General features: G+C 41.1%; 1 protein-coding gene across 2 annotated transcripts; it reads left to right on the top strand.

Annotated features, from left to right (window-relative positions):
• The first annotated feature begins 3,145 nt into the window (after positions 1-3,145).
• On the top strand, positions 3,146-22,536 carry elk4 (ETS transcription factor ELK4). 2 transcript variants are annotated; one of them, XM_080727865.1, is made up of 6 exons: positions 3,146-3,311; positions 6,753-6,967; positions 9,820-10,581; positions 11,302-11,547; positions 16,592-16,711; positions 17,012-22,536. In XM_080727865.1, the coding sequence occupies exons 2-6, from the start codon at positions 6,761-6,763 to the stop codon at positions 17,114-17,116; spliced, it is 1,440 nt and encodes a 479-aa protein (XP_080583991.1). In that variant the 5' UTR covers positions 3,146-3,311; positions 6,753-6,760; the 3' UTR covers positions 17,117-22,536. The 2 variants fall into 2 exon arrangements, with proteins under 2 accessions (XP_080583991.1, XP_080583990.1); XM_080727864.1 differs by having other exon boundaries at positions 16,574-16,711.
• The last annotated feature ends 738 nt before the right edge of the window (positions 22,537-23,274 follow it).

The following is a 23,274-nucleotide window of genomic DNA, read 5'->3' as shown; positions in this document are numbered from 1 at the left end:
TACCAGAAATGCTATTTTCTTATTTACAAAATAAAATGCAAGAATTCAAAAGGATTTTTGATATTTTGTTGTATCTCTTGAATTCAGTCTTTTAGGAGTGTACGGTCACTTGTGTGTGACAGAGTACAAATTAAGCCTCTAATGATAATAATTTCAAAGTCATTTTGTGTGCAGAAGAACCAAAATACACATGTATTGTCTACTATAGCCGTAGTGGAAACTAATAAAGAAAATGTATTTTAATGTAACTGGTAGTAAATCACTAACCGGAACATTGTTTCACCATTGAGATAATAAAAAACATATTTTCTGCAGCACCGAAACAATGGCAGGGATTACAGAGTAGTGTGTGTGGCTGGCTGGATAACTAAGAACATTTCCTATAGGTTTTCCTTGAGCATCAGGCATCAAGTGCCAGCATGTTTTTAACACTGATTTCAGTGATGTCAGTGGGCAATTCTTGGAAAGGGAAAGAGAAAGCGAGAGAGGAAACAGAGGGAAATACAGTCTTCTATGTAGAAGCTTCCCACTCTTTAGTCTGGAATGTCTGGCTGCTGGTGCTTTGCAGTCCTGTTTGGCAGGGTGGGTGTGTCTAGAGAGGAAGCTGGGGCATGTTTCAAACTGAAAGTTGAGTTCCTGCCTTTCATGCTCCTTTTGTGCTCGCTCGTTTTCAGCAGTCTGAGATGACACGCTTGGTTCAAGCAGCCTGGACGGCTTGTATTGTGACGTTTCTTGTTCCATACTGGTGAAAACTTTCTGGGACAGGGAGGTCCACATGTGAGGGAAGAAAGCAAGTGGTATCCTCTTTGGAACAAACTATGGCCAATTGGCCATACACTGTAACGTAATAAGAGTAGCTCACAACAATTGTGACCCAAGAGGTTACTATAGGTCAAAGAGTTATGGTGGCTTTAAAAACGAATAGGCCTATCAGTCATGTTATGCTGTAACATATAAAGTGATTAATTTCCTGATGTGAGTGTCAGTTGAATGTTTGGGCCACTAGATAATGAATGAGATGGATTTTAAGGATCCATTGAGTGTTAGACATGTGAATGCTCTTTGTATTACAATAGTGTTGCGATATAGTTTTATATAATATTTGTATAATATTGCACATTAGAAGGTGGAGAGCAATCACTTTTTACACAAGAGACCAATAATGAATAATGTTGTATGTGTAATCCAAAGATCTTTAAGTGGTTTTTAGTGTAGTAGTCCATTTTCTTTCTCAACATTGGGTCAAGATCTAAAACTGGGTCGCAACCCAAGACCTTTTTATTTATTTGTTGAATATTATATTCAAACAAACCTATTGATATTGTCAATGAAAAATCCAGCTCCCAAGATGAAAACAGTTAACAAGCGGTAATGTGTATAGTCCAAACCAAGGTCAGGTCTAGGTCTACCATCTAGTCAATAGTCAGATAAAATCTAAGGGCAAAGAGGTCCAAATGAAGGCCCATTGCATCTTTGGGGATTCAACTGTTGTATGGTCACACCTAACTTAGAATCTGCCTCTGCATGTGGCCGTCTTTTGGCAATGGTTTTCAATGGGAACAGAGCTTTTGGTTGTGGAAGGTCATGCAAAGCCAAAACAAAAAGTGAATACCAATGCCAAAAGACGGCCATGCACATTTAATTAAAGTTAGGTGTGACTCTACTGTACCCTTACGACTAGTTTCATACTTGAAGTAAGGAACCACATATAAAGGTGAGCCTATATGTTTAATACAATTATGGATTACTTTTAATAGTTAAAACTGTCCATACAGTTTGAAATGTGTTTTAACTTGCTGAGTAGACAAAAGAAGAAACAATACAAACAACACGTTTTCTTCAAGTTATCAGGAGACATGCAATGTGTAGACAAGCTTTAAATAGGCCTAAGTATATCTCCATATAAGATTGCAGTCTTTCCTGTACATGGATGAGTATTGTATTGCTATTAAACAGTAAAGCTGAAACTGATATTGAGACTGAAAATCCATATTGGAGGCACCTTCCACTGCAGTGAGTCAGATAGCCAACAACTATCTATAAATAGATGCCCTATCTTCTGTAACTACAGTATATTAAGTGCTAAATATTCCCAATTCTATTTGGATAAATCTTAGTGGATACATGGCCAGCCACAGCGAATCTAAAAATAACAGTAAACCTACTCTAATAATAAAAGAGTGTGTAGTCTTTGTAGAGTGCATATAAGCAAATTATCATTTCAGGAGAAGCACATGGTCAGACATGGACATGTCTTTGTACTTGTACTTGTGTAATAATTTACACAAGGCTATATTAATGGCAATATTGCTCTCTATGAGGCACACCATTAACCCATTTTCTTGCAAAACAATATTATTGACAAAACATTTATTTCTGCATTATTGTTTTTTATTTTCGTTTTGTTTATTCACCTGTAAGGTATTTGACTGCCACTTGGTGGTCACTGTGGGTATTTCACGAATGAGGAAAAAAAACATGAAGGCAAAACGTATCCAATTTGCATAACAGTAATATAGGCCTGTTTTCCATTTTTTCATGTCATCGGCTTTATGATGCTGAGTTTACACTACAGTAGACCAAAACTGTTTGACTAGTTATGAATGATTATTATGATTGTAGGCCTATTTACTTAAAGTTTGTGAATGGTCAATTAAGCATTGTTTTAACACTACAACAACAAATCTACAATTTATGCATACCGGTAATGATAATAATAACAACATTACAATAACAGCATTACAATAATAATAATAATAACACTGATTGATTGATTGATTGATTGATTGATTAGAAGTTTGCACCGCTACAGTTTCATGACATAAAAATCACTGGTATAAGGTCAACTAAAAGGAGATCCTAGTAAGCGTTTCGGCTTATTTTACACAGGAATCACTTAAAGTATCTCATATAACATTGAAAGACAGACGGATAGAACACGATAGTATGCATATAGGATAACATCATCGGAGGTTTATGGTGAATGTGATTGTGAATACAATTCACACAGCAACATGCCAACAATAACAACAACCATCACCACCACGGCACAGAGGCAGAACAGTAAACAAGAGAGGAAGTGATCTCAGTCTCAGTGCCGACTAAATTTCCTGTCAGAGCTACCGTCAGAGAGCTGCAAGCCACTTTAATGTCTCTTCCATAGAGGAATGTGCACGGCGTTGGCGGCCCGCTTGTCTGCTCGTTGTGTACCGAGCTGCGGGGCTTCCAGTGGACGGCATTAAACCATGTTTGGGTTTTGTTCCGACGCGGCAGGACGACTTCGAACGCCAGCGGGCTCTACTAGCAGCAAGGTAACGTTAGCAGGCAAAGCTAACATATTGCTAACTTCTACCTCTTGTCACTTTCACTCGTCAGCAGCTTGACTTATTTATTGCGCACGTTGTGATTGATGTCAGTAGCGAAAGTGAAGTGAAAGTAACGAAACCTGCAGTGTGTAAGTGTCAGTGTGTGTGTACTGTCTAAAACTGTGCATGGCTTTTGCTTATCCAACAAGTGGTTGCTGTCGGCGTTAGGACTGCACTATATGGACAACATTCTCATAGCTCGGCATTTATGCCAAATATTTCGTATCGACATTCGACACGATATTCGATATTGCCGCCCGCACACATTTACATTTCATTTTATATATTGCAACAGTGAGAACTAAGCATTGTTAAAAAACAGCATAAAAACAAGTCAATATCAGTCACTTGTTATTTGATATTATTTACAAGTATAGCAAAATGAAAACTATTAAAGCATTATTAAACAATAAATGGCAGCATATATCTTTGCCTGTTGTGGTACTGATATTGCTCATGGTCATACCGCGATAACGATAATGGGCGGCACTGAGCGTAACATTGTAATGTATGGTTTATAAGTGGAAGCTTCAAGCCAGACTAAAGGCCCATTCCCACTGGGCCAGATAAACAGATACAAAAATATCTATCTTATTCCATTCAAGTGGATGGTAAGATACTGATATATATATATATATATATATATATATATATATATATATATATATATGTATATGTGACAGATATTTTTACATTCAAGTGGATGGTAAGATACTGATAAAAAATATATATCTGTGACCGATATTTTGTATCTGTATATTACCATCCACTTGAATGGAGAAAGATATTTTTTTTATCTGTTTATCTGGCCCAGTGGGAATGGGCCTTAAATCTGAACTAGCAAAATGCTTGTTGAAATGTCTTTTAAATGTGATGCTGCTTATTATTGGGCAAACGCTGTCCATCACATTGCCAAACTGTAATGAGTTAATGGTTGACGTTTCATAATCGGATATCTCATTCTCAACCTTCATCGCATGCATTTACAGCAGGACTGTTCCATTTTTACCCAAATATCACCCCATTTTGAACTGTCAGAACAGGCAGATTGTCTGTGTGGGGGGTGTGTCAACAACCCAGCTGGACTGGATGAGTCAGGACAGATTTACTCTCCCCATAAGCAGCTTACAGCCTCACTCACTCTACCATAGCGCGCACACACACACCCTGGCTGGTAGGCAGGATTGCTGCATGTTTTTTGTGAGGTTACCTACCCTAGGGGACACAGGGAGAACATGCAAACTCCACACAGAAAGGCCCTTTCGCCAACCCCTCCTAGGGTGTGCCGGTGTGGGCACTGATGACGCGGAGGAGAGTCTAAGGCGCCGTACAGACATTTGCGTGAAACATCTTCTCCGTATCGTCTGAGAATGGCCACTGGGAACGCCGTACTAATGCATTGTCAATGGAAGGTTGTTTGGTGTTTTGTCGTTGCCGTGTCTCTTGGCCAAAAGACAGGCTGTGGTTGAGCTAGAGACACGGCAACGACAAAAAACCAAACAACCTTCCATTGACAATGCATTAGTACGGCGCCCCCAGTGGCCATTCTCAGACGATACGGAGAAGATGTTTCACGCATATGTGTGAGTCCAGCCTAACAAATCTGGTAAAAACACTGAAAAATTAAAATGGCACAAGCTACCGAATTAATTCATTATATACCTGGCAACTGCAGACCACCGTGTGTGTAGCCTCGCATATCCAGGCTTACTCATCTGCGATAGAGAAAAGCCTGGTTACGAACTTACGACCATAGGCTGATACGGCATAGAACGGTGCTACTTCCGCTGGGAGAATTTCACTGGAAGTTTTTCCCCTAGGTATTCTGTTGCTTTAAAATGTTCCAGTAAGCTGACTTAATATTTTAGATTCTGCACTTGTAACAAAGTTATGCTGTTGTCCTATTTAATGTGAATCTGTGCTCAGTTTGTGGTTATACATTTGACCCACCTCCTCCCCCTTACTTACATTTTTTTAACATACAATACATAGAGACATAAAGACATTCACTCACATTCACACACATACCACCTGCACATGCATATTTAAAGTAGTAATATTGATAATAATACATAGTTCCCATACATTGTTTACAAAGATTTTCTTTAACCATATATTGTTATTACATTAGGTAGTTATTTCCATGGCATTCATATACATACATCTCCCACAGCTGTTCAAAATCACCCTGTCTACCCCAAACCTTATGTCAACCTCTCCAGCCCGAGGAACATGGAGTTCCCGATGCCACATCCTCAATGTTGGGGCTTCAACACTTTTCCAGCATAATGCCACAGCTCTTCTAGCTTGGAGAAGACCAAAGTCTAAAATGTTAGCTAGTTTCGCTGACTGTGTAAAGTGCTTTGGATGAATTCTGAGTATACAGTACATCCCCTTACTTACATGACCTTCGTTATTGTAATGCAGGATCCCTCCCTTGAGTCCCTTCTATTGTGTTCTCTGTGTACGGCTAGATGAAGCTGTCCACAGCAAGCCTTTCCTTTTTTTCAAAGCCAAACCTGGATAACACAGGATAACATATAAATACAACCTCTGAAACATAAAACAGCCAAGTAAGACGGGAAGGGAAGCAGCTACTAATATATGCACAGCAGCCATATTGGAGAGAAGTTGGGTCTCTTCTCACTTCCTTAGTTAGTTCCTTACTTCCTTCAAAGATGTTACCAATGATACTAATGAAGAATGCTCTGTTCCATTTCATGTAGCACAGTGGTTTTCAAACCTTTTGTTTCAAGGACCCCATAACCCTTTAGTGTACAAATGGAACGTTCCATTTGTACACTCTCAGAGTTACACACCTTCTAAGCCTAAGTGGTCAATTGGAACCATGAGGGTCCCTGGACCACACTCAGTAGGATAAAACATAATCTGATGCTGTAAAATCCACGTGAACGTGGAACGTTCTTTACCCTCAAAGAACGTCATATAACTAATGTTATATTGTTGTTCTTTGTCTGCTGTCACAGTCACAGCCCTGTTGGTACTCGAGGAGCATGTTCTGTGAATGCCTGACCTTGCTGTTTGCTCATTGAGTAGTTCAGCCCTACTTGTTGTCTGCAGCACCCAATCACGTCATTTCTAATCTCCTATGTCATTTTCTAGTGTTATGAATGAGAAGTTGGTCACAATAAGCAGTTAAAAGTGTTATCGATGTTTGTGTGAATATGGCTTTCTGGTGTTGTCTTGTGTTTCAAAATACGCAAATGAGCATAGGCTAGTCTGGCATTGCAATTAATATCCTGATCCATAGTCAAAGCAAATATATTGGCATTTTGTCATTATTGAATTGCAGCTGTAGATTAATAATACCTCAACTGTATACTCCCTTTAGCTTGATGAAGTCCAATCTCTGTCTCCTTTCCACAGTGAAAGACATGGACAGCTCTGTCACCTTGTGGCAGTTCCTTCTCCAGCTCCTATTGGATTCCACTAATGAGCAACTGATCTGTTGGACCAATGAGGAAGGGGAGTTCAAGCTGCTCCAGGCAGAGGAGGTGGCCAGGCTGTGGGGTGCCAGGAAGAACAAGCCCAACATGAACTATGACAAGCTCAGCAGGGCTCTCAGATACTACTATGACAAGGTCATTATCACTCAGCACTGGGACATTACATTACCAAATTGAAATAATGACTACTGCCATTTTTACAAATCCTATTTTCTTTTCTAAGGGGGCAAGGTGCTCCAGGTGGCCGACACATTGTATGTGGGGGGCATCTGCTTTGTTAATCCCTGCATATGCCAGTGGTCAGTGCATTGACCATTGGCATTTTCTCCTCACTGAGGTGAAAAATCGCTGAGAACAACGCACAGTTGTTCACAAATTTAGGACAACATTTTAGAATCATCTTCACCAGTCCCTGCCTAGAAAAATTTATTTGATATATTCTGTCTTTCGGTGGCTGTCTACAGTACCTAATATGTAAACATAACATATATGACCACTAACACTCAATTCTCCTGCTTGTTGTGCGGCAGTAGGCTAATCATTAAAAAAAAAAACGGTTGAAAGGTTCTGTACCTTCACCATATCTGGAACAGTAACAGCTGTCAGAATGTCACAAGGACCAAGGTTTGGAGGAATAACCTGGTGCTGTTAAATCCCCCAACTAGGCCTACTTCTGCTGTTTACTAGGGCTGCATGATACATTTGAATAACCTATATCTTAAATATCCCACCTTGCAAATCACCATGTTGTACATTGGAGTGAACTGCAGGAATTACTAGCGCTTTGCAGAATCTCCCACCACAAATTGTTGCAAGTTTCATGTCGGAGAACATCTTTCATTAAATTCAAACAAATTCAAGCTAATGGTGTTTGATTTAGGGGTCGACCGATGTGGGATTTTCATGTTCGATTTCGATAAGTCGTGATCAAAGAGGCCGACAACCGATATTATGAACCGATATGCATTTTAAGTAAAAAAAATAAATAAAGAAAAAAATGTATCCCCCAATTTGAAATAGTGGTTAATTAATTTATATATTTTTCCCATCCTAAATGTCTAGAGGCTCACATCTAGTCGCCACATACTAGAATGGCGTTAAAAACGTATTCCGCTGCAAAAATCAGTAACCAAGATGCAAAAAATAAAGAAATAATAAAAAGAATATATATTGGAAAAAAAATCTACTTTTCTTTCCGATATCGATATTTTGCGATATTAATAAATGTTATGAATATCGACTTCGATTATCGCCCGTTTCGATAATCGCTCGATCCCTAGCTTTGATTCCCAAAGCACCATTCTATTTTGGCTGACCACAAAACTTGTCATCACTCCCAAGCATAAATGTAGCTGGTAGATTAGATAGTTTATTTTAACATTCTTTTGACCAGGGACTGGAGATAAAAAGCTAACTCTGGCATGTTTTACATCTTTCATTACGGTTTGATGTACACTGTCCCTGTCTAATAAATAAATAAATAGAACAACTGCCTCACATAATAAACATAGGCATACTTTGCATAATGTCAACAAATACATTAATGAATCATATGACCACCTTTTCAATTCCATATAAAGGAAAAAGACAATTATTATTTGAAAAGATTTGGAGCACAAAATCCGCACTTATTTGTTACCCTGCACACTCCATGTTCCTGAACAGATGCTGTGATTGGCCTCAGCACCGATCTCAAATAGGGCTTTTTACACTACATAGGGTTGTTCTAGAATAGATCATACATGGTCAACAGGCAGCCCCCACCTTCACTTAATGCAGCCCACAGGTTAATATCGGAATACTAATATAGTATTGATTTCAGCTGTTATAATTCCAAACATGTAAACATGACTCTTGTCTGTATTCGTAGCTTAATGACCTGGCAGCACTATATTTTTTGGTCCAATGTATTTCTATTTAAATCCAGAAAGTTAACATAAAACGTACACATGCATTTGAAATTAAATTAAATAAATACAGTAGCTAAAAATAATTCAGCATTTTTAATAGCCGATCTACAAGCTCAAAACGTGTCGCACTGTGATGCGTTTTGAGCTTGTAGATAAGCTATTTTTGCAATTTTTACTGTATATGCATTGTGGCCCTCTGGAGTGAATGTGGAAATATAGTGGCCCTCTCCATCATCAAAGTTGCCCACCCCTGTTCTAGATCAAATAAAACCTTCAGATATCTCAAAATTCTGGGATAATCATTTTTGAAAACTGCCCTTTATTGTGATATACGAAATCTTACACCATCTAAAACATAAGTGGGACCTGTTGAGTGTCTGTTGCTGTCTGGACTGTAGTGAGGCAAGCAGAGACATGACAGGGCTGTGCCTCTGAGGTCCTTTGTGCCCTGTCTGTGTTTGTCTCCCCTGTTGCTTGTGGTTTGGCTTAAATACAGCCTGACCCTGTGGGTGTTCTGGGCTGGGCAGCTTTGCAACATGATTGGCTGTTAGTTTGGTACAGGCAGGAAGGATGGAGCTGTTCCATGCAAGAATGATTTTCTGTGGTCTTCTATTTTTACTCTCTCTCTCTCTCTCTCCCTGTCTCTCACACATATACTCACACGCACACATAGACATACATAGGCTTTTGCCTCTGCTAACTTTTTGCTAGAGGCCCAACAAGTGAGTCGCAGTTTAATAAGGATGTAATGTATGTTAACTCTTGTGTTTTATGTGATTGATTGAATCATTTACTTAGACAAACATGAGTAGCATGACAATTACAGACAACACGAACATGCAGTGCAGCACAGGCCGGTTAAACATCCTGCCCAAAAAGGAACATCTCAAATAAGACCTTTTACGGCTTTGTTTACGTTGGAAGTCCTTGACATTCAATTCATCGCAAATAGTAACAAGTGTGTGAGTGACCGAATTACATAAAGATAGTTATGATGATGGATATCTTTGGCCCAATTGGAAGTACATCTTCACATGCCAGTATTTTAATTGTAATCCTTCTCCTTTCTTCCATTAGAATATCATCAAGAAAGTGAACGGTCAGAAGTTCGTGTATCGCTTTGTTTCCTACCCGGATATCATTAAAGGGGACGCTGCTACTCGGACAGAGGGAGGAGATGTGGTCGGGGGAGGCACCCCGCTGCTCTCGGAGAGGGCAGACAGTGCCACAGCAGAAGTGGAGTCTGGGGACAGGGGCAATCAAGCAGGGGGCAGCACTTTGGGGCAGGGCTTCAAACCGTCCAACAGGAACGACTACATCCACTCTGGGCTGTACACCTCCTTTACCCTCACTTCACTGCAAAATGGACGGCAGCTCTTCAAGTCCATCAAGATGGAGAACCCGGCGGAGAAGATGGCAGACCGGAGGGTGGGGAGAAGCATCTCCCAGGAGCCACAACCACAGCCACCGCCTCTGCAACCGCAGCAGCCCACCACGTCGCCGTCCGTCATTAGGTTCGGCACGACTCCGCCCAAGGCAACGCCACACGTCCCTCCTCAGGTCACCATAGACAACATGACCCTGACGTCTAATCCGCATCTGTATTCTCTCGCTCTGCCCTCGCGGGCTGACGACATGACTGGACACTCACTCTCGCCGCATCCCTTCTACCCTTTCGAGAACGTCCGTCCTTCAGAGCCACGATTCAGCCTATCAGAGCTAACCTCACCCAGCCCCTCCCCGAGCAGAGTGCCTGACTCGTCCCAGGAGCTGGTGATTGACAGCGACATTGAGTCCATCACGTCTCAGCCCGCGGACTCCCAGTCACTGGAAACAAAGGCTAGTCAATGCAACTCTTTAAAGCATGGCCAAATTATTACAGCTCACTGTTTGTTTAATGTAGTCAAACCAACTCAAAGACACCTTTTTCACCTCTTGAGCTATTTCTCTCATTAGTCCCTTGAATCTGTACCCTGGTGTATTAAATTAAATTGAAAATTTAAATATTTCTATGAAAAGATCACCAAAACACTATCATGTCTTTATTTCCTGCCTAATGGAAAACAAAAAAGCCTAGGCCATTATACTATACTTTACTATCACTCCACTGAGAAGTCGAGATCTCAGAAGTTTACTGATGGTGGATCTGTCATAATATCACTTATGTTTGTTTACCAACCTCCTTGTGGATTCATTGTGTGACTTTGAAAACAGACGCTAGTTGCCCATTCCAACGGCTGACTCGATAGCTGTCTGTGGGTGGGTATGTATGTGGCCATATCTTGTGGTTGCTATACAGTAGGCAACCACACGATTCTAGGTGCGTTCTGGGTGACGTCATCACCAACCAACAAGTGTGACCTGATACCCACATACATACGCACAGACGGCTCGACAGAGTGCAGTCGAGTTGAACCTGTGTTTACGAAGTTATGCTTAATTAACACGTTTACTCATTTACTTTCCCAGCCATGCTAGAAAGCTTGATGCGTTTAGTATGTTCGATGTAATGGTCAATAGAAGTGCACCTCTATATTTCACCTGTTGTGTCTGTCTTAGGTGGAAGAATCTATCAGCTCTATGTCTGCAAGAGGTAATGCAGCTGGGGTTATGGAATCTGAGACCAGTATGTCTCCAGTCAGCACCATCACCACAATCAGCACTCAAAGCTCAAGCAAGACCCGTAGGCCACCCAAAGTGTTGGAGCTGAGCACTCCAACCCTGCTGGTCACCTCTGACTTCTCACCCATGAACATCTGCAGTCCCTCGTTGCCAACGGCCTCCCTCACACCAGCAATGCTACAGGTTAGAGTTGTTATATCCTATATTACCAGTAAGCCGCCTCAGGGCGACAATCGGGCCTCGGTCGTGCCATGTCTTGGCCATCTGGCCAAAGGGATTTGGTTCCCCTGGCATCACAGGGATCTCCATATTAGTAGGGTCTCAAACCAAGGTTCTGTGACCATCCTCTGGCAAGGATGTTTTGATGATTGATTTGACCTCTATGGACCCTTTATAAAAGATTTAGCTCCCAGGTCCCTCGCAAAAATCCCAGGCTTTTTTGCTAGAAGCCGCTAGAGTTGGTGTCCCATTAACTTTACATTACAGGGAAAAAAAGCAAAAAATGTATCTGCTTTAAGTAACATATGAGGGGTAAAACTAGGGGGTTTTCATGATTCTAAATCCATTGCAAACATTTGTTTTGCATAAAAAACATTCATTGGGCTAAAACGGCCCCCACAGAAGTGTGAAAAGTGATGACTCATCACTTTTCATCACTAAATCATAGTCTTGTGGGACGTTTTTTAGCCCAAGGAATGTTTTTTGTGCAAAACAGATGCTTCTAATGGTTTCAGAATCATGAGAAACCCCTAGTTTGACCTCTCATATGTTACTTAAAGCAGATACATTTTTTGCTTTTTTTCCCTGTAATGTAAAGTTAATGGGACACCAGCTCTAGCGGCTTCTAGCAAAAAAGCCTGGGATTTTTGCGAGGGACCTGGGAGCTAAATCTTTTATAAAGGGTCCATAGAGGTCAAATCAATCATCAAAACATCCTTGCCAGAGGATGGTCACAGAACCTTGGTTTGAGACCCTACTATATATGGCAATAAAAGGGATTTGGTTCCCCTGACATCACAGTGATGATATATTGGCATTCACAAATATGGGCTTTATATTGATTGACATTGACATCAGGGATCTCCATATATGGGCATAAAAGTGGCACCAAATGGTTCCCGTTGCATCACAGCGATCTCCATATCTCCAATCTCATATATGAGATAATTTGTTATCATGGCATCCGGCGTAAAGAAATCACTCTGCTCCATATAAAGGGTGCGTTCGAAAATGCACACTCAGCGCACTGGTGTGCCCTCTTGTCGGTTGTTTATTTGGTGCACTTTGTGCGTTGTCGTTCGAAAATCCAGTGCGCCCCCGGTGTGATAATTGAGTGCACTGACCGAGCCTACTCAGAAGTTGGTGTTTGACAGTGTGGTGCGTCAATGCTGAGTTTTGATTGGTTTATGTTCATGGTGGTGTCTCGAGCGCTTCCCTGCGGTGAACAATGAGGAAATTATAGAAAAGTGCACCATTTGCAGTTTGATTGGTCCTTTGGGCTTTATTGTTACACACGCATCAACGTGTTAACTAACAGCAGGTAGCCCAATGTTATGAAATAAATTACCTTTCAATAGCAACGTTGGCAACTGCTGCTTTTCAGAAAGAGTGCACAGCTGCCCCTTAACGGGTCCTTCATAAATAAGCCACACTGAGTGCACTCTACAACGTCACCGCCCACTGCACTCACTACACTGACCACACACCCGGTGTGCATTTCTGAACGCACCCATAGGCACAAAAGGGGGCATGCCCATAAATGGGCAAACGGTATACTGATGACATCCAGGATCTCAATATAATGGGACATACTGTAAAAGAGACAAGGACTAACAGATAAACAGGTCCTTTTTGTTTACTCTCTCAAGATCTCCATATATGGGCATATCAGCATGCCCTACATTTTACAAAACTATTAAATCAAGCAACTTGAACACTGTCTAAGTCAGGGTTTATGAAAGTTAAGTGTGGTACAGTGTAGGATGGAAGAGGAGGTGTTTGGAGTGAGGGTGAGATATATTCAGTGTTTGTGTGAAGAACAGTGTTTGTTATGTTATATAGCAAAAACCATACAATAATAATGTGATTCTCAATGTTTTTTGATGCATGATTTACATATTGTGACGTATTATTTGACATGCACAATTTGCAGGCAATAAATGAAAGTTAAAATGTGTGACGTGGTTGTGAGGACTGCAAACTCAAGATGTGAGAGCCACGTAGCGGCTTATACCTCTAGTATTTTTTTAGCGGCGGTAAACCGCTCCATAGAGTGGCTATGCGTGTGTCTGTAGCCACTTTTCCTCAGTGTTTTGCCATAGCATTGTGTTTTCCTCAGCGTTTTGCCATAGCAATATGTGTGTGTGTAGCCATATTACATCACCAATTACATCCTAGACCTATATCCTAGTCTTTTTCTTCAGCATTTTGCCATAGCAATGTGTGTGTGTAGCCTGTATTACATCACCAATTACCAGTTGAAGACGTTATGCAAGCACGACCACCGCTCACTTCACATTGGGTGTGATTTTTAAAATGTTGCTTGGCTAATGCTATTGGAAAAGGTAAACATTTTGATGTAAAAGGGCAGCACACATTTTCAGTCCATACACCAGGGGGCAGTGATGAAGCAGTAATCTCTGGCCTCTGGGCCTCTCTGGGTTGTTTTAATTGTTGTTTGTAGACCACATGACTGTGCACTCCGTTATGGCTGGAAAGGCTATATTAGATCAGCTGGTGCAGACAATGCCTTTATTATGCATCACCAGGAGGTCAGCTCTGTGTCTTGCTGTCTCCGTGGTCATGAGACCAAGCCTCAGACTGCTGCTGGTCTTGGCTTGTTTTAACCAAGGAACACGTTCTCTATCCTGTGGCTGGATTCCTGATCTGATCAATTATTTAAGTAATTTCATCTTGAATATTTGCCAGTCAATCTAATCAGTCAATCGGTAAAACCAGTCCAGGCTAGAGCTTAAAGCTCAATGTCCCAGTGGATCACCTGTTAAAGTGCATACCATTAAGACTTAATGTTCCTTGCGCAGCTGCCCAGATCCAACCCGAGGCTGGTCCTTCCCCATCTCTCTCTCCTTGTTTCTCTCACTGTAGCTGTCTGGATAGAGCATGACAATGCATAAAATAATTATTTTAAATGTTTTTTTATATGCATAAAATTAAGCGTAAAATATGGATTCAGCAATTCTTCCATCTGTTCAGCATTTTCTCAAATACAAAACTGTTAACAGCAAACATTAACAGCAAAACAGTTTGGCATGCAATACATTACTGTAAATTAAAAATGTAAAGTCACTCCAGGCCTGACTGGCAAACATCCCAACTCCAACAGTCAGTTGTAAAGCTAATTGCAGTTACTAAACTATGTAGACTATGTAGAGTGACCCTATCTTGCACCCAGCACAGAATGCAGTACAATGTCATTGCTTGTTTCCAAGCAATGTCATTGCTTGTTTTGGCTATAGCCAAAACAAGCTCCTTGTTTTTGATTTATGCGTTTGCTCATCTGTGCCCCCATGGATGTGTTGGTCTTAAAATTAGGTGTGGTTTGGCGCATTGCTTTATTAGGTGGAGTGCGAAAAGCCAAAGTGCCTGCAAATATATCCCAAATTCAACTCAGCACCCATGTTCAGATTTTAACCCCCCTCCCCCTCAATACATTTTTGCTCTGCATTCAAGACCATTGCCACCTTGTGTCTAAATAGGCCATTATGTTGAGTACCATGCATAGTAGTACATAAGGACCGCAGGAATACACAAGAAACGGAGGGGGAGAGTGATTTAATCCGGTTGCTAAGTAGGTCCGTACGTAATTGTTAAATTGATAAAAACTTACGTACACATGAACTACCCGTGGCGAACTTTTGTCAACCGTGGGGGCAGTAGAGGGAGAAATGTTTCGACTTTTTCTCTGGTATCCATTTCGTAGGAGGAAGTAAAAAAAAGAAATCACAAAGTAAGTAACCAACAAGCTGAACAGTAAACAGGCCAGGATGCAGACCCGCGTTGCCAGCCTAATCAGCGCTCTCTTCCAGCTCTCTCGAATGCGCCTCTCTCCACTCCCGGTTTTGGGGTGTTTTTAGTCGGTTTTGGGTCGGTTTGGGTGGCTTATTTAACTGTCGTCGGCGCCCCCCATGAGATTGTGGGTCGCTTATAGGCCTACCGCTTATACCTAGCAACGGCACTGAGGGGACGCGTCGTGTCCACGCTCATCCATTCTCCAGTCTTTTTGGAGCTGTGTGAAACACAGGCTCCCTATACGTGGCTGTGTGGGTCTGTGTGTGTGTCTGTCTGTGTGTCTGTACTCTGTATGTAGCCTGACTTCGGCGCGTAACTAGTGCCGCACCATTTACGCCACTCGTGCAATATATACATCAAAATGTGCGGCTCGGCCGGGAATGGTGTTCTATTACCTTTCGTTCCGATCCGCCTTACCATGCCGACGTAATCGGCAAAAAACGACGCTTAATTGTCCCCATTGACTTATAATGGGACAATGCAAGAAATCACTTTCAAGTATTTTTCTCTCGTAAACCATAGGAGCTACAGTTTCAAACCTCGGAGAGGAGATTCATAATGATTTTAAGAATGAATCGAAAAATAATTACATCACTCGGCCTCATGGTGGCGCTATAACGGCCCACTTTACGTTTTGCCCCGTAACTCTTGAACCGTGGATCGGAAAATTAAAATTCTTTTTTCCCTGGATTCCTTGGGTCAAGACGCATCTCCCCATATAGGCCACGCCCATTTGCGCCAGGATAGATTTTCCGCCATCTTGAATTTACTCCAAAACACACTTTTTGCTCCTTTTCCTACATATTTTCTTCAAATGTCACAAAAATCGGTACACATGATCTACACACACACACACACACACACACACACACACACACACACACACACACACACACAGCTCCACTTCACACGGGTGTGATTTTTATATTATACCCAGACAGCACAGTGACCCTTAATACACCTGGGGCATCCTCAGTTTAATTACAATACAGTAGATGATTGCAGAAACGATCAGAGAGCAAAAGGGTCATGTGCAACATGGTTCGCATCATGGGGCGGTTTCAAAACCCCACACTGAGTACATATCATTGTGGGTCTCATACATCTACAGCCTCATTGGTCTGAACCGCTAGGACAGCCTAGCTTTCTGCCTGTTCAGATCTGTCTGTTCTTCTCTCAGTTCATGTCTTTTCCTCAGACTCCCACCCTGTTGCTGACTCCCAGTCCTCTGCTGTCCAACATCCACTTCTGGAGCACGCTCAGTCCGGTGGCTCCACTCAGCCCGGCGACACGTCGCCAGGGAGCGCACCTTTTCCAGGTGAGCAAACATGGTAGCGTATCTCCATGAGACTCATGGGTCTTCTTTTCTTTGTAGGGATGGGACGATACGCGATATTATCGTTTATCATGATAAAAAACAAGCAAATGTTCCGCCCCAGGATAATGGATTTTGATTAACGCGATAATATCGTAAATTGCGATTTCTTTTGTCACAATAACCGTAATATGAAATGTTCATATGGTCCATCCCTATTTATTTAACTGTACTCTTTTCATTCAGCCTAGGCTTGAACCTTTCTTAACCTGTCATAACACACTTTGTTCTGCTACATTCCAGTTCCCGTCGGTGCTCACGCCTCATTTCCATATCCCAGTGCACAGTCTAGAAGGGATCAATACGCCTGGCCCCATCTCACCAGATCCCCACTGCCAGAAGACATAGGACTAACAGCCCTGTGCTTCGCATCTGACATGGCCCCAGGAACCAGTCAGCCAGACCTCCATCATCAGCTCCTCATCTCCCAGATATCAGGGCACCGACCTGTCATTGGGCCTGGGGTGTCACTGCCACGCCAACCCCACCCCCCACGACAGGCCCTCACCCTGGAGCTTGTCATTGTATGTTCCAAATGATTTACTGCCATAGAATTCACACTACAGTCACACGTGGTATGCAGAGGTCTGGAGCAAAGATGTAAGCAACCCAGGCTGATGGACTGGGGTTATATTCTCAGTGATCAGCATTCATGCCATTCTGAGGGACAAACGTTTGTGCATTGAGGACGCACATTCTGAACATTTACAAATGAATGCACACATAATTCCTTACATATCGTTGTATACTTTTTCTCTGGACTTATGGGATCCTTGCCCATGTCTATTAGGAAAAAAGGGATTTCCATGGCAACTAGCTGGCTGCATGCAGAACGATTGGACACAGAGTAGCCAGAAGTATGCATAAATTAAGGGTAGGGTAGACCAACAATATTGCAGATGTCTGAATCTGTATATTTTCCCCCCATTGGTTATGACCAATTTGTTGTTAATTTATGTTGTTTGCGTTCGCTTTGTGTGCTTTTAAATATTTTAAACAGCCACCCATCCTTAACTTTTGCTCCCTTTGAAGGGCAGTGCATTAACCTGGTACTCAGTCATTGCCAAGTCACCCCATGTTTCATGTGGTCCCTGTTGCTGCCAACCCCCACTGTTGGCCTGGGGAGAGAGTAGACAAGCACATGCCTCCTCCATTACACATGGAGTCACTAGCTGTGTATTTTCACTGACAGTGAGGAGTTTGAGCCAGTTGGAGTCGCAAGTGCAGCTTCCCAACCACGAACACTGACAATTATTTGTCAAGCTGAAGGCACCTCTACCACAAAACAAACCCGGGCTTCTGCGGTGAGTGTATTACTTCAACAACACCCAGACAACCCTGGAAATAGTCATATAATACTATTATTATATTGCAAATTTGATGTCCACATGATGCTTTATTACCCTAATGCTGCTCCCTACCTAAAGATAGATGTCCAATCTCGCCTACCTGAGTGCATTGCACTATTGTTTTCTTTAAGCTAACGAGTTGACTATAGCCATAACCACCAGAACCTTAACTGTCCTACTGCAGCATTGGCCATATAGCAACTGAACCTATCCACAATTACCTCCTTCTTTAGGCTGCCTCTTTGTAAATGTACCCCAGCTCAATTATGTATGTACAGTACATTTGCCCTGAAAGCCAAGGTGGGCCACCTGAGCCGCTCAGGGCACAAACCACAGTCGGCAAAGCCATAACTCCTACCTTAAACCCAATTATACCTAGCCTGGCCTCAGCCATTTGTTGAAACCTTGGACCTTGAACCCTAATTGAGGACTGTGTTGAACTGTCATGGAGCAGTTTAGCACCTTCCTTCGCCATACAAACCTTGTGAAGGTATAGAATATGAAAGAGTTGACACCCACCCACACTTATAATGAACTTGAAGCCATAGGTAGACGCTCTCTGTTGCTCTTGAGAGCTTCGACATAGGATTTAATACTGTTTTTATAATGTTTACACGTGACACTTGGGGAATTGAATGATTACAGTGTCACAGTGTTCATTTACCCAAGCGTTGCTCTCTAACCCAGGGATGGACAACCAGTGAATCTTGCGCGGGGAGGGACTAATTTGTACTGACTAATAGATCCAACCCCCTACAATCTATGCTTAATTTATACTCCATTGCGCCAGTTCACAATCTGCATGCTCACAATGCGTTGTGAGCATGTAGATAAGCTATTTTCAGTGCACGACACCGGTGCACAACCAAGTATGAATCTGTCTTGTTAATCCTACAATCAAGTCACGCTGAAGCGGTGCCTTACCTCAGCCTAGCCCAAGTTCAAGTCTGACTGTTGTTGATAGTTGCCAGTTCAGTAATTGAAATGATTACAGTTTAATAACCACAATGTATAGTCTAGGACGCTGTTTCCCAAACAGTGAGTCGGGACCCATTTTATATACCGTAATTGCTGGACTATAAGCCGCACCTGAATATAAGCCGCACCAGCTAAATTTAGAACAAAAACAAATGTTTACATATATAAGCCGCACCTGACTATAAGCCGCAGGTGTCCTTCCTGCTTCCCGCTAGAGCGCCCCTTGTGGCCGTTAGCTGTAAAAATCTATACATAAATCCTTGTTAACCTTAAAGACCATTGTAAAACAAACTAACTGTCCGTTAGCTGTAAAAATCTATATATAAGCTGCACCCTTTTATAAGCCGCAGGGTTTAAAACATGGGGAAAAAAAGCCACGGCTTATTCCGGCAATTACGATATATATACATTTAAAAAAACAACAAACAAATCTAAAATTCTATAAAAAATAATAGAAATAATTAAGAATGAGTGAAACTAGACAATCTACAAGTGCACAACGCGGCGGGAAGCGTCTTTTTGGGTCTCGACCTGAAAAGTTTGGGAACCGCTGGTCTAGGGCTCCTGTTTATGTGAACGCCTAATGCTGAATTCACACCAGCAGCAGTATTTCTCTGCTGCATTCTGACAAACCGGTGAGGTGCAATGCAATGTCTATGATGAGGAGCGGAAGAGTTTGGTAAAAGCTAAACTAAACCTTTCCGCTGCCCCTGTCTGGCAAGATAGAACACAGCTAGTGTGCTGTGCTCTGAAGTGGGTGTGGACTAAATGTACACACTCGACAGCACTTGAGATGGACAAGAATATAGGCTACTACTGTATGGAAGTACCTAATGTTGATAACAAAAGTTTAAACTAGCAGTTGTAGAAATTAATCAAGATACAGTAACTGCATGGTCTTTTTCTCACCTAAAATGTATCATTTTATATATATAATATATGTAGAGTTCTCGCTGGACCACAACTCACAAGCCATTTAGGCCTATAATTATTGAATGCTTTAACTATTGAAAAACTGCAGATATACAAGCTCACAGCTCGGCATTGAGTGCCGCGCTGCAAGCTTGTAGATCTGCTATTTTTTTAAAAGTAGTGAAAATGTGTGCAAATCTTTGAATATATGTATTTTTAAAGCGAACGTTTGTAACTCAAATTTTGCTTCTGGGTGGCCCCGGGAACTAAATATTTTGAGATGGTGGTCCGTGAGAACCACTGACATAGAAACAGGTTTTTCAAAAAACCTTAGGATTCAAAAGACACAGGTCAAAAGGGATGCCCAGATTGGGATCGGGAGATTGGGATATCGGGAGATCGGGGCCGATTTCAAAAGATCGGAATCGGGAGAAAAATATCGGGAAACACCTTGTCTTTATATATTAAAAAATATATAAGCTGATGAGCTTTATTTTTTATTTGTTTTGATACAATGCTGCACTAAGTGAAAAAAGAAGCTTGGATAGAATGGATACTGTTATTTAAATTTAAAAAACAACCTTAAAGGACAACATAAAAGCATTTTTCTTTTCTTTTTCCTTAATGCATTGCCGAAACGCGATCGGGGCATCCCTAAATGTTCACGATTTTTCAAAAATAGCAGATCTTCAAGCTTGCAGCTCGCGCTGTGAGCTATTTTTCAATAGTTAAAGCATAAAATAATAATACGCAATAATGCATACCCGGTTTAAATGTGTTAAGCGATAGAACGGCGCAAGGGAAATCACTGCCACTGTTGGTGTGAATTCAGTGAGTGTTTTCTATGACATATCTTTGCTTTGACCAAACCAGAGTTCTATTCTGGGTTAAGATAGTTTTTTGTGTGCGCACTTGTTTTTGTACAGTACTGTTCATATCAGATGTATATTACTGGTTATCTGGGTTAGGGTTTTCCCTTCACGTTAGTTTTATTGAGGGAATCTAGTAGGGCTGTCCCCAATACCCTTTTCAAGTTTTGGATATTCTATGCATTTACCTAGCAAGCATCCGAATATTTGTTCAATATGAATTGGCCGATAAATCAAAAAAGGCTCTTTGTGGCATGATTGGTTTCACTGCAGGAGCTAGCACTTTATGGTGAGTCACATCTCAACAGCCAGTCACCCATCTCTAAACGTGAAGCTGCACTGGCACCTTGTCTGCGTAAAACCAAGGAGCTGAAATAAAGCAACCGGCAGCAGATTAATCACCTTAATCTTGTTCTTGACGTCCCTTTTATGGGAAACATTTTCAAACGTTTATATTTTTTATTTTAATACTTTCTAAAATGTACAAGCTCGCAACAAGTAGCAATGTTGCGAGCTTATACAATTTTTGCCATTTATCGTACAACTAAATTGATCAATGCGTTACAAAATATTAAGCCATATTTGGGGCCAGCCCTACTGTACCAATCAAAAGACACCAAAAGTACTTAAATACTTATGCACATAGTAAGTTTCAGGTCATATTGACTCACAAAATATATCAACAGTACATGTACATAGCAGAGATATGGACCACCACCTCTATATCCTATTCTCTTTGAACCTGCTTAAATGTAAATGTTGGTGTGATAACAAATCTGTTTGAAAAAAAGCATACTGTACATGTATATTGTTTATCTAGTTGGTTTCTTTAATCCACATTTATTTTCCTGTAACTTTCAATAGAAGTCTAAGAATTATTTCTATTTTTGTAAAAGGGCAAACGGACATGTCTGCCGGTATTTTTTGTTTTACAGTATGTACTGTATCCAGCATAAATTGAGTTTTGATGTAAACACCTGTATTTCCTTATGTCATTCTCCTCTCCTCTGTTTGGGAGGTGGTTGTCCCATGTCGGTGTTGGCTATTTGTGGAACTCTAGCCTTACGGGAAGAAATCTAAATCCATGTTTATAAATGATGTATAGTGTTTTGATAGTGTCGTTTTGTAAATGCAGATGTTGTGGTGGAATGTTTGCACTTAAACATGTTGGGGGTTCCTGTAGTATTGGATTCTATCACTTTTGTAAGACAGATTTCTTGTGTCCTTCTTTGAAGATGCCAACAGCATTTTAAGGGATATTATATATTTTCCAAGGGGAGAATGCATTCATGCACTAATTACTTTATACTGCAAGAGATCTAACTAAACTTTTATATATTGATTAAGAATCAATATTGTTAATTCAGGCCCTAGAACAGATGTGTATTTTATCTAAATATTAGAATTTATAAAAGCCCAATATGATTGGTCAACTATATTGTATTTTTGCAGTTGTACTAGTTTTGATAAAACTCAAAAGCAGCCAGATGATTGTTATATTTCTCTAAAGGTTTCCTCTCCATTAAGGACTCAAGTGCATCATTTCTTAATCCCTTATACATTATAATGTGTTTCCTTGAAGTTTGCTTGAAATTTAAAATCTGTTTTTGTGCTTTTTAAAATGACACAAACTGACTGTTTGCTTCAATGTCCTTGCTTTCTGTCCAGTTGTATATATCTTTGTTTTGTTTACAAGCTACTTGTCTGAGTGGCATTGATGTGTGAGTGAGAGAGACAGAAAACGTATTTGTATCTCAAGAGCTGGATAAGGCCAAATAAAGAAAAATACCCTGATCTCTCTAACCCACTGTCTATGGACTCATTACATTAATGCTGTCAGTGGTGGGAAAAGTACTCCCAACCACCAAAATACCTATGAGAGTGGAATCCGCGTTCCGCCAATGCATTTCAATGATAAGGGAGCGTTTTTTGCAGAAATCCTCTGCTGGCATGAAACCGCTTCACTCTCATTGAAATGCATTGGCAGAACGCGGATTCGACTCTCATAGGTATTTTGGTGTGAGGGCACCCTTAGTCCAAAGTTTCAAGTTGAGTGAAAGTACAAAAGTATTGGCATCAAAATATACTTTTAAGTAGGCTACTAAAAGTAAAATGACTCATTTGTTATGCCAAATGTCCCATTTTCCAAGTTTGAAAATGGCAGATCTACAAGCTCACAACGCATATGTTAACTTGTGCAGTAGTGTTTTGTAATAATGATCAAGATCTACAAAGTAACTAGTAGCTAAAGTTTCCAAATAACTGTACTGGAGTAAAATGTGCCTCTGAGATGTAGTGGAAGCATTGATAATTGGAAATGCTCAAGAAAAGAAAACATACCTCAAAATTCTACTTGCATAAAGTAAATGTACGCAGGTACTTTCCATCACTTTTGTGT

Source organism: Nannobrachium achirus (assembly GCF_963921795.1).
Source record: "Nannobrachium achirus genome assembly, chromosome: 6".
Classification (NCBI taxonomy): Eukaryota; Metazoa; Chordata; class Actinopteri; order Myctophiformes; family Myctophidae; genus Nannobrachium; species Nannobrachium achirus.
This window is presented reverse-complemented; position numbering and strand designations above follow the sequence as displayed.

Coding starts and splice junctions, on each gene's coding strand:
- elk4 (XM_080727864.1), top strand. CDS start 6,761: ATGGACAGCTCTGTCACCTTGTGGCAGTTCCTTCTCCAGCTCCTATTG. Junction 6,968..9,819: donor TCAGATACTACTATGACAAG/GTCATTATCACT, acceptor TTCTTCCATTAG/AATATCATCAAGAAAGTGAA. Junction 11,548..16,573: donor TCACACCAGCAATGCTACAG/GTTAGAGTTGTT, acceptor TTCTTCTCTCAG/TTCATGTCTTTTCCTCAGAC.